The sequence below is a fragment of the Sphaerodactylus townsendi genome, linkage group LG09 (assembly GCF_021028975.2).
Source record: "Sphaerodactylus townsendi isolate TG3544 linkage group LG09, MPM_Stown_v2.3, whole genome shotgun sequence".
In the NCBI taxonomy this organism is placed as follows: domain Eukaryota; kingdom Metazoa; phylum Chordata; class Lepidosauria; order Squamata; family Sphaerodactylidae; genus Sphaerodactylus; species Sphaerodactylus townsendi.
In genome coordinates this window covers 9851436-9863629 of record NC_059433.1, presented here as the reverse complement: position 1 = coordinate 9863629, position 12194 = coordinate 9851436, and the positions used below count along the sequence as shown (strand labels likewise).

At 44.6% G+C, this 12194-nt stretch overlaps 1 protein-coding gene across 3 annotated transcripts in view; it reads left to right on the top strand.

Annotated features, from left to right (window-relative positions):
* Positions 1-12194, top strand: part of LOC125438895 (cadherin-9-like) — a 226358-nt gene that overhangs the window by 179599 nt on the left and 34565 nt on the right. For all 3 annotated transcript variants that reach the window (XM_048507565.1, XM_048507567.1, XM_048507566.1), the window contains exon 9: positions 2878-2999. In XM_048507565.1, the coding sequence (XP_048363522.1) occupies positions 2878-2999 (122 nt within the window). The remainder of the gene's footprint in view (positions 1-2877; positions 3000-12194) is intronic.

Sequence of the window (12194 nt, the reverse complement as noted above, 5' to 3'; positions counted from 1 at the left end):
ATGGGATTATACCCTGTTGTGGACCCTCCAAACTTCACACTCCTCAAGCTCCACCACCAAAATCTCTAAGTATTTCCCAACACAGCCAGCAACCCTAACTCTTACCATGAAACACAATGATTTCTTCCATCAGGGGAAGTCTCCTTGTACTGAAGGAAAACACCATTGCTAAGTAGACACAATGGCTTGGACCCTATCCATCGATTTGTCTAAGGGTGAGGCAGCTTGCCTCCAGTAGAAGAACCTCTTCCTTTAGATCGGGGTCTTCAAACTATGGCCCTCCAGATGTTCATGGACTACAATTCCCATCAGCCCCTGCCAGCATGGCCAAGTGGTAGGACTCATGGGAATTGTAGTCTATGAACATCTGGAGGGCCATAGTTTGAAGCCCCCTGCTTTAGATGAAGGCTACTTGATGTGGATGAAAACTCACTATTTACCTTAGAGATTGAAGCCAGTCCTACAGATCCCTTGGAAGCTGGCTCAACTTCCTTATTTCATTTTTAATAAATATAAAATTATATGCCACTTTTCCCCTTTGTGGGCTAATTCATACTAGCACACATTTGTACTAGCGCCATTGGATCAACTCCCATTGCTGCTCCTCCACTGGTCACTTGAATATTTCTGTTCACATGGGTTCCTATGACATCATAATCCACAGTCATCCAGGTCACATACTTGACTGCTAATCATGTTACCACGGAAATGCATATGGGTGAAAGCCAGTAGCTGTTTTCTGGCCGAAATGGGAGCAAACCTGAGAATGGCTTCTACCACCAAGCCAGTGAAAGAACATCTGAAAAGGGTATTAGCTCTCCTCCCTTTATTTGGTGTGGTCTGCATAATTTCAGTAGGCTTAAAATGCAGGTGTATCTCCACAATAGACTCCTTTTTTTACTAAGATGATCATTTGACTATAGTGCTGTGAGCTATGTTTGAATGATCTTCATGTTAATTTACAATATCTACTAATAAGACTGAAAAAATATTAACAAATGTAAGGGCCAGAGAGATGTTGACCTTGTCCTGTGGTCTGCTTGATTTTACAGCTCCATGCCACGTACATTGACAGCTAACCAAAGGTGGGATTCAGCCAGTTTGGTAGCTAAATTTATAGCTAGTTCGCTGAACTGGGTGGGGCAAGCTGGGGCTTCCTTTCTGCCCTCGGAGGCTACCCAGCTGGCTGGGAGGTGAGGATCCTCATCTCATCCCCCATCCAGCCAGGTGGCTTCCATGCGGGGAGGAAGCCTCTTCCAGGGCTGGTGTCTGGGGCTTCCATCTTGCCTCGTCCCTAAGCCAGCTGGGCAACCTCCGTATGGTGAGGAAACCCCAGCCAGCCCCCAGCCAAGAGCCTTGGACTTCAGGCCACCGGGCACAAGCCTCAGGTTTGTGAGTGTGTGTTAGGCTGGGGCTTCCTTCCTCCCCTTGAAGGTTGCCCAGGTGTCCCAGCTGCTACCCTAGCTCAAGTAGGCTACTGGAGCATGGCTGGGAGGCCTGGGCAACCTCCAGCAGGCCCATGTACTGGGGCTGGATACTGGGAGTCCTTCTGGAGGTTGCCCAGGCCTCCCAGCTGCACCGCTGGAGCCCACCAGGGCTCCAGTCTCCAGCCCAGGTGAGCAGCCCCTTCGTGGCAAGCCACCACCACCTTCCCTCGCCTCCCCCCAGCCCAACATGGAAAGGGGTGTGTGCAGCAGCCAGATAAGTGGGCGGTGGCAAGGGGGTGGGGGAACATCAGGGGGGGTGAAACAGTTATTAAAAATTAGAATTCCACCACTGCATATAACACATACAACATACTCTCTTAGAACATAAAGAGTAAATTACTAGAATCACTGCCAGGTGTTATTGCCCCTCTGGCTTTAAGAGATTTCTTGTGTCCTTACCTATTCTCCTTAATTAAAGTATAATATTAAATGTAATCATGTTTCTCCCTCTCCCCCTCAAAAAAGGTACACTGGCCATGCAAACACTTAGCTTACAGGATCAGAAGGGTGAAAATAAATTTAATTGGTAGTTTCCATAGTTGATCAAATATTGGGAATATTGTTGTTGTTGTTGTTGTTATAATAATAACAATAACAACAACCATAATAATGACAACAACCATAACAACAATAACATAGCATAGCAAGCCTTTATTGCCATAGACAACAGTACAACAATAATAAAAACGGATTAAAAAGCATATACAATACAGGGAATAAATGTTAGGTCGAAGGAAATCTACTGGTGTTTAGTAATTTCCAGGAGAAAGTCTGCCACTATCATACAGAGAGAAGGATCAGGATTGTCCAACAAGTAGTGTAATCTAATTAAATCGGGGAGATGGGGTAAATGTAAAGGAGTAAGATTCACATACTTGGATCTGATTTCCTTGAATCTGAGACAGTGTAGTAATTGGTGGGCCAGAGATTCAACTGAGCCATCGCATAACAACCACCACCACCACCACCATAGCTGATCAAATATTGGGAATATTGTTGCTGCTGCTATTATTATTATAATTATTACTAATGAATTTTATACAAAGGTCTAGGCAGCTCACAATAAAACCAGAATAATAAAACATACCAATAAATCATCATAAATAAAATGATAACCATAAAACATGACAATGTAGCTATAAAGGTAAACCCAACACCTATTCCCATACCCCTACCCCCCCAAACCAGCAGCTGTAGAGGGGTTTCCAGGGAAGCTAGCCAAACGCCTGGGTGAAGAGGCAAGTTTTCACCATGCACCTAAGCCTGTCAAGGGGAGGCCCCCAACAAATCTCTGGGGGGAGACTCTCCCAAAGCCTGGGAGTAATCATGGAGAAAGTTATTGGTGTAACACTGTGCTTAAGCTGTATGCATTGTCTATCTTTAATTCCAGGCAACCCCAAACAAAGTACGCAGGCACCTATCTTCATTAGGATTTTAGACATAAATGATCATGCACCAGAATTTGCCAAGTACTACGAAACGTTTGTTTGCGAAAATGCAAAAGCAGGACAGGTAAACATACAGCTGGTGTCGTAAAACACTTGTGTTTGGTTTTTCCTTGCTTCCTGTCTCCCATCCTTATCCTTTCTTGCTTAATAGAGGTGTGAAAAATATCCAGAAATTCCTAATATTCTCTACTGTACCATGTGCTTTCACACAGACAAAAAAGTTCTAAATGGGAAAGACAAAAAAAATTATTTGTTTCCTTATTTAAACCATTCCTATCCCACCCCACAAATGCTCAAGGTGGCTTACAAATATTTCAAAAGCAGAAACATATATCGGACTTGAAAAACTACTGTATTAATAAAGGACATCTACAAAAAGCTGGCAGCAGTAAAGCCTCCTAAAAGCCTTTGACAAAGAGGATGTGTTTTAACTAAAATGTGAAAGAGACAGAGGCCCCTTCTGCACATGCAAAATAATGCGTTTTCAAACCACTTTCACAACTGTTTGCAAGTGGATTTTGCTATTCTGCATAGCTTCAAAGAGCACTGAAAGCAGTTTGAAAGTGTGTTATAAAGCAGTTTGAAAGTGCATTATTCTGCATGTGCGGAATGAGCCAGAGACATAGACCTATTATGCATGCAGTGCTTACCCCGGGGGGCTCTTTTTCCTTAACAGTTTGCAGTTGAAACTGGGGAGTCTTCTGATGCAACGTGTCTCCTGCCCAACCAGGCACCATTTTTGTCACCTGCCAGTTCCTTCGCACTTTGAATTGCCTGGCCCCCCTTTTCCCCTTCTTTTTCTGCTGGCTTGAAAAGGAGAACTGCTAGTTGGTGGGGGAAAGCAGGGAGGAACAGAAACCCCAGAAAGAAAGCAGGGAGGGGGGAAAGCAAGGAAGAGGAGAAGACCCAATGCGTAGGGATCTTCTTCACAAGGGCTGTGAAAGGAGACAAAAAGTCACGGTTTACACGGTTTGGGGAACTGCAGAGATTCCAGGCAGTCGGAGCACAGTGAGTTCTAAGGGTTGGGGAAGGATCCTGTGCATTTAGCCCAGTGATGGTGAACGTTTTTGAGACCGAGTGCCCAAACTGCAACCCGAAACCCACTTATTTATCACAAAGTGCCAACACGGCAATTGAACCTGAATGCTGAGGTTTTCGTTTAGAAAAAATGGTTGGCTCTGAGGGGTGCGTTACTCAGGAGTAAGCTTGGTGGTAGTTGTTGGATTTGCTTTGAAGCAACCATGCAACTTTTTGAACAAGTGAATCACGACCGTAGGAGGGTTTACTCAGAAGCAAGCCACACTGCCAGCAACCGAGCTTACACCCAGGTAAAGGATCGCGCTTCAGTTCTTTGCATGAAAATCAGTGGGGTTTAACAGCGCTTAACAGGGTTACCTATACTGCTTCCCCAAAACTAGGTCTTAGGTTTAATGCTAATAATCGAGCCTAGCGGCCCAGGCCAGCCTAGATGTGTATGTGTGTGGGGGGGGGAGTTCCCCCCCACATGATGAACTCTGTTTGTGCATGCCCACAGAGAGGGCTCTGAGTGCCATCTCTGGCACCCATGCCATAGGTTTGCCATCACTGCTTTAGCCCAAAGAAACCTGAAGGGAATGGCTGATCACTACAAAACAGGCAACAGGTACATAAATGATCGTAGAGTGGCACATAGACCATACCATTATTGAAACACCACAACTAAAAGTGGCCCATCTGTTCTTGCAACTCAAAGGTCAGGAGGGAAAACCAAGAGCACAGCCTCAGTGGATTATCTCAATGAACACGAGATATTTTCCCCATACAACAACATATTTAAATGGAACATACTTTATGAGTTCTGTTTCCTTTAGTGGCATGGCCAAATGCCTTGCATGCAATAAGAAATCATGAGTTTGGGCCATAACCCACATCCCATAAAAATGGTCTAGAATTGCAACCACCACCAGCAGCAATTCCTGTGATCATAACAACACTTTAAAAGAGAAGCAAGCAAATGTTTGTGCTCATAAGCATTCATACTTATTCATTTTTTCACACTGGACTGATCTATGTAAATGGGTAGCCATTCACAGCAGGGTCTGTTTTAATGGATTAAAACAAACTGTATTGTGGGATGTATTGTCGAAGGCTTTCACGGCCGGATTCAACTGGTTCTGGTGGGTTTTCCGGGCTGTGTGGTCGTGGTCTGGTGGATCTTGTTCCTAATGTTTCACCTGCATCTGTGGCTGGCATCTTCAGAGGTGTATCACAGAGGGTGGTGTATCACAGTGTATCAAAATACACTCTGTATTGTGGGAATTGTTGATACAAAAAACAACAACTGAGTATTCCAAAGCAATTGTAGAGATAGTGACATTATTTAATCTTTAACAACGTTGGATAAGGGATGTGAAACTGAATCAAAACTCAAGGATAAGTCACTGTATTAAACTTGCTTAACACAATTTAATGAAGGGTATTGCATAGATGCCCCCATACTGAGGCTACAGTAGTAAGCAGAGAATAGAGACTGTTGTGGGCTTTCCAGGCTGAGCAGCCGCGGTCACAGCCACATGGTCCAGAAAACTTGCAGTGGTCAGTTGATTCTGGCCATGAAGTTTATGACAATACAGAGAACAGTGACTAACAATGGAGTACCCAGACGGGCAAGTGGGGGGGCATCCAATTCCCTCTCACACACTACTTTTTGTTTTCCTTCCTTAAAAGACCTGATGATCTCTCCTTTTTACCTGCTGATTCTATAAGAACATAAGAACATAAGAACAACCGAGCTGGATCAGACCAGAGTCCATCTAGTCCAGCTCTCTGCTACTCGCAGTGGCCCACCAGGTGCCTTTGGGAGCTCACATGCAGGATGTGAAAGCAATGGCCTTCTGCGGCTGTTGCTCCTGAGCACCTGGTCTGTTAAGGCATTTGCAATCTCAGATCAAAGAGGATCAAGATTGGTAGCCATTAATCGACTTCTCCTCCATAAATCTGTCCAAGCCCCTTTTAAAGCTATCCAGGTTAGTGGCCATCACCACCTCCTGTGGCAGCATATTCGAAACACCAGTCACACGTTGCGTGAAGAAGTGTTTCCTTTTATTAGTTCTAATTCTTCCCCCCAGCATTTTCAATGAATGCCCCCTGGTTCTAGTATTGTGAGAAAGAGAGAAAAATTTCTCTCTGTCAACATTTTCTACCGCATGCATAATTTTATAACTTCAATCATATCCCCCCCTCAGACGTCTCGTCTCCAAACTAAAGAGTCCCAAACGCTGCAGCCTCTCCTCATAGGGAAGGTGCTCCAGTCCCTCAATCATCCTTGTTGCCCTTCTCTGCACTTTTTCTATCTCCTCAATATCCTTTTTGAGATGCGGCGACCAGAACTGGACACAGTACTCCAAGTGCGGTCGCACCACTGCTTTATATAAGGGCATGACAATCTTTGCAGTTTTATTATCAATTCCTTTCCACCCACCAGCCAACACACCTTATCTGCCCTCCTGCCTTCAGTTTTCCTTCCCACCCCCTGGCAGTCTCTCCCTGGGAAAACCCTGACCAAGTTTCATAGTGGCAGCAGAGCCTGGCCCAGTTGCATGGTGAGGGAACCAAAAGGACTTGTTGGGGCACCTCACTGTATCCACGCCCACATTGTTTTTTTTCTTTTACTCTTCTTGGCAGCACCATATTCTTACATAAGAAAAGGGGGTGCAACAGTAAATATTAATAATAGGACCACGGCTACTGTTGCACTTTGGCTATAACTAATTTTTCAAATACGTATATCTATATACATGAGTTTATATCATTGTTAAATGCATTTTCCTCCTTATGTTTAAAAGAATTTGGACTTATGCCTGTGCACAATTTTGGACTTATTATTGAATACGTACAGAATACTTACCTGAGTGGATTTATATAAAATGTTGATGAACCAAGATGGACTGAATATATATTTATGTATATAAATGTTTTCGCATTGATTGAATACTTACCTTATGGATGTGGAACTGATGGGAGAGTATGAACTAAATACTTACCTGAATTAATATGGATGACCCTGAATCTATCTGTTATAATTGTTATAAATAAGTTGAACTTACCTGTTGGATGTTGTTGACAAGAAATGATTGTATTTATAACTAATGAAATATATATAAAAAATATGAACAATGGTATGAACTCATGTATATAGATATATGTATTTGAAAAATTAGTTATAGCCAAAGTGCAACAGTAGCTGTGGTCCTAGCACCATGTTCTTACCATTCCCTGTTTTCTTCTCTCCTTCCCACCTTCAACCCACATACCTTTTGTTTATCTCCCCATATTCAGTTATATTTATTATTCATTTACATCCCATTTTTCTCCACAGAGAGGGCCCAAACAGCTCACATCATTCTCCTTTCCTCCATTTTGTCTTCATAACAACACTGTGAGGATGATTAAGCGGAGAGTGTTCAATTTACCTAATCTGAGCTTCCACAGGAAAGTGGGGCTTCAAAGTTGGGTGTCCTAGGTCTTACTCTAACCACTACACTGGCATTCATGGCGTGGCTGCTGTTGAACAGCTGCATGATGGCCTGTTGCCTGGTGGCTGGGAGTTGGCCTGGTCCCCATGAATCCTCCCACAAAGGTCAAATCAGCCTGGGAAGGGCCCTGACCCCCTGCCAAACCTTTCCCAGTCAGAAACCAAGGCCCCTTCCGCAAGGGCAAAATAATGCGTTTTCAAACCACTTTCACAACTGTTTGCAAGTGGATTTTGCCATTCCGCACAGCTTCAAAGAGCACTGAAAGCAGTTTGAAAGTGCATTATTCTGCATGTGCGGAACGAGCCCAAGATTTGGATATGGTGGTGATCGCCTCACAACAGCCACTGCCAGCATCTGTTCCTTAAAGCTACAGATTTTCCTTTTGAGGGTATTAAATCCCCCAAGTATTTTTAAAGATTTCAGAGGGTGTTTTTTTTTTTTTTTTTTTGCAAACCTGGAGGTTTCCTCAAACCTGTAAAAAAAAAATCAGTCTTGTCTGTCCTTGGTCCCAGTCCAGTTCAATAACCTTTATTAGGCATACAGAGTAAAAAATAAGTAAAATGATGCAGTGAGTATAATAAGCAGGTCGTGTTCCTTGCTATTTTCCTTGGTTCCGTACAGCAATCACTTGCAGTAGAAATTCAGCCGTCTTTTCCAGCGTCTCCTGTTTCTTGCTGTTGAGAGGGAAATTCGTTTGCAAGTCAGCTGGACAAGTTGGTGCTTTATGGTATATGGATTGTGGTAATAAGTATCTGATGTTTGAGTACTTAGGACAGAAGAAAATCAAGTGATTTAAGGTTTCTACTTGGTTCAGACAATAGGGACAAAATCTTTCATTGGATGGGATAGAAAGTAGTCGCCCCTCCTCTATTGCCAATGGAAACACGTTGCAACTGGCGCAGGTTAGGGCCCATCTCTGTGTTGGCTCCAGTAATAGATCAATGTAGTGTGCCAGCTGCCAATTGATGGTTACTGTATTGTGGTATAGAGAGGAGCATGATCTGTTTACTGATGCTAGAAGCAGCTGTTGTTCCTGGTCTAGTAGTCTTGTTTTTAGTAAGCTGAAGAGCTCATTGTGGTCCAAGTCTCTGGATATAAGTCGCTATAGAAGAATCACACTGAGACTTAGATATATTCATTCCAACTGCTACCAGATATTAATTCCAGTTCAACTCAGTGGAATGTGCATCTAAGTATATTAGGACTGCACTGTAAAACGATCTAAAAAAAGTTTTCGTGGGGGAAATATGGGTTTGTTCCTTTTTTTACTAGATCTGTTCATTTAGGAGCAGCAGTGGCGTAGGAGGTTAAGAGCTCGTGTATCTAATCTGGAAGAACCAGGTTTGATTCCCAGCTCTGCCACCTGAGCTGTGGAGGCTTATCTGGGGAATTCAGATTAGCCTGTGCACTCCCACACACGCCAGCTGGATGACCTTGGGCTAGTCACAGCTTCTCAGAGCTCTCTCAGCCCCACTCACCTCACAGAGTGTTTGTTGTGAGGGGGGAAGGGCAAGGAGATTGTAAGCCCCTTTGAGTCTCCTGCAGGAGAGAAAGGGGGGTTATAAATCCAAACTCCTCCTCCTCCTCTTCCTCCTCCTCCTCCTCTTCTTCTTCTATGATCAGCCAATCAATATTCAGCCTTAGACAAACAGTAAGAATGATGTTTTGGTTTATACATTTCATATGGTGGTTGATGCATTCTTTGCTACAGTAGCAGCACACAGTGGAGGCACAGAGAAGGTGCATCTACACTGCATCTGTACGAGCAGTGCTATCAGAACATACCAAAAAATGTTGTTTGTGGGGAGTGCCATTAAACATAACTTCAGATTGCTTCACTTAAATATATCAGCTTTTATTTCTCAACAAAGAGAATCCCAGACCCAATAATTTCTACCTACTAACTGAAGCCTCGCTCTGAAGAACTGAGTCACTTGCTCTGGAGGGGCAGAGATAGTCTCCCTCCAGTTCAAGACTTTATTCTCCAAAGGGACAATTGTACCAGAAAAAAAGTATCTTGAATTATAGGCCCCTTCCACACACGCAAAATAATGTGTTTTCAAACCACTTTCACAACTGTTTGCAAGTGGATTTTGCTATTCCGCACAGCTTCAAAGAGCACTGAAAGCAGTTTGAAAGTGCATTATTCTGCATGTGCGGAATGAGCCATAGGGAGAATCCAGCAGCTTTTACTCTGCCTATTGGCAATTAACAAGAGCACAAGAGCACAGTACCAGCAAAAGCCTCGAGTCAAAGGTGAAGGTGGAAGTGCTGCTAGTCCGCCTGAATTACATCTAAGTGAAAATACAGGAATCAAACATCCCTACCCTGTTTCCCCGAAAATAAGACATCCTCTGAAAATAAGACGTAGTAGAGGTTTTGTTGAAGTGCTAAATATAAAGCATCCCCCAAAAGTAAGACATAGCAAAGTTTTTGTTTGGAAGCATGCCCGACGAACAGAACACCAGAGCATGCAGCTGTGGAGTGGAAAAATAAGACATCCGCTGAAAATAAGACATAGCGCATCTTGGGGAGCAAAAATTAATATAAGACACTGTCTTACTTTTGGGGAAACACAGTAGTTCTGCTCTAGAGTTTTGTGTGTATCAGTAGCTTACAAATGAGTAATTGCGCGTCAACACAGACTTTCAACAATTTGATTTAAATTTTGAAAAAAACCCTAGTAATCTTGCTCTCTCTCTCTTTTATTTATTCTTTTAGAGGTGATGTTTTGCCAGCTAATAGCGGCCTGTCCAATTTCTTTGAGAAATCTGCTTCCAGTTACGTGTGCTGCGTGCATGCTGATGAATCTTGGTAGAAGTCGCATACCCAGAATTTAGCACATTTGTTCTGTAAAATAATGTCACAACAGCAGCATTCTTTCCTTTGTATGATTCATGCTTCTAAAACCAAAGCCAGGATTTTCTCTTGGAAAAAAAAATATTGTCTAAAATCTTGAAATTTTTTAATTAAAGGCATTATGCGTGTGTGAAAGGGGTTTGACAGCACAAGTTTTGCTGAAGGCTAATTAAATTATTTTTCCCCAGTAGGGGGAATCTGTTCTTCCTTTGGGAGAGATCTTATAACATGTTCAGATTCATAGAAGGTGAATCTCAGCAGTGGCGTAGGAGGTTAAGAGCTTGTGTATCTAATCTGGAGGAACCAGGTTTGATTCCCAGCTCTGCTGCCTGAGCTGTGGAGGATTATCTGGGGAATTCAGATTAGACTGTACACTCCCACACACGCCAGCTGGGTGACCTTGGGCTAGTCACAGCTTCTCGGAGCTCTCTCAGCCCCACCTACCTCACAGGGTGTTTGTTGTGAGGGGGGAAGGGCAAGGAGATTGTAAGCCCCTTTGAGTCTCCTGCAGGAGAGAAAGGGGGAATATAAATCCAAACTCCTCCTCTTCCTCCTCCTCCTCCTCCTCCTCTTCTTCTTCTTCTTCTTCTTCTTCATCGTCATCATCATCAACTGGTGTGAACTAGGGTTGCCAACATCCAGGTGGTACCTGGAGTTCTCACAGAATTGTAACTGATCTCCAGACTACAAAGATCAGTTTCCCTACAAGAAAATGCTGCTTCAAAAGATGGACTCTTTGACACTATGTCTGCACTGAATTCTCTCCCCTTTTCTGTGGCTCCAGAGGCTAGGACCAGGAGTAATGGCTTCAAGGTGAAGGAAAAGAGATTCCACCTAACCATCAGGAAAAACTTCCTGACAGTAAGGACTGTCCAACTGTCCGGGCTCGGCTACAGTGCCCGGACTTACCCCACTGAGTCCCACACCAGCTGGCGCTGTGGGAGATGGGAAGGCTGCAGAGGAGCCTCTTGCAGGGAGGGTGAAGGCCTTAGAGGCCTCAGACTGGGCCTTGTTCAAAGGGGAAGGCAGGGAAGAGAGGAGGCTTAGGCCCAGCAAGCCCACAGCTGAGGCGGCTGGAGAAGATGGGCTGGAGAAGCAGCTGGGACGAGGGAGAGGAATGAGAGGGCAGAAGGTATATGAGGAAGTGGGAAAGGGTGCATCTGGAGCTGCCGCTGCAGCAGGGAATGTGGGCGGTGGTGTGAAGAGACAAGGAAAAGGGACAGCTCAATGGTGGGAAGTGGGAAGGAGGGAAGAGGACCCTGAAGCCCAGACCCCCTTTGAGAACCTAGACCCCGGTTCAAGCTGGTCCCCACCCTGTGCAGTAACAGGGTGGGAGTCGTTCACACAAGCTGTAAACACCTCTCCCTGTGAGGCCACAGGGGAAGAGACAAGGCCCTGGAAACTCCTCTCCCTGTGAAGCAACAAGGGAGAGAGAGGGGGAGGGTGTGAACTCTCAAGCCAGACAGGGGAAGGGAGGCAAGGAGACCTACTAGGAGGAGGGTGACGTGGGCGAGGGCTGCCCTACACCCAGTGCTTTGTGGGCGTGTTGGTTTCTTGGCCCTTGGGCCAATTGGGAAAGTCATCGCCTGGGGAGACCAACCCCCATGTTAGGGAGGAGGGAAGGATACACCGCCCAAAGGGCCTGGGCGAGGTGAGGGGAACGCCACACTGACAGTGGAATACAGTCCCTCGGAGTGTGGTGGAGTCTTCTTCTTTGAAGGTTTTTAAACAGAGGCTGGATGGCTGTCTGTCAGGAGTGCTTTGATTATGTGTTCCTGCATTGCAGGTGGTTGGACTTGATGGCCCTTGGGGTCTCTTCCAACTCTATGATTCTATGATTCCATCTTCCACTCTTTTCATATTCTGCCCCCAAATCTCCAGGAATT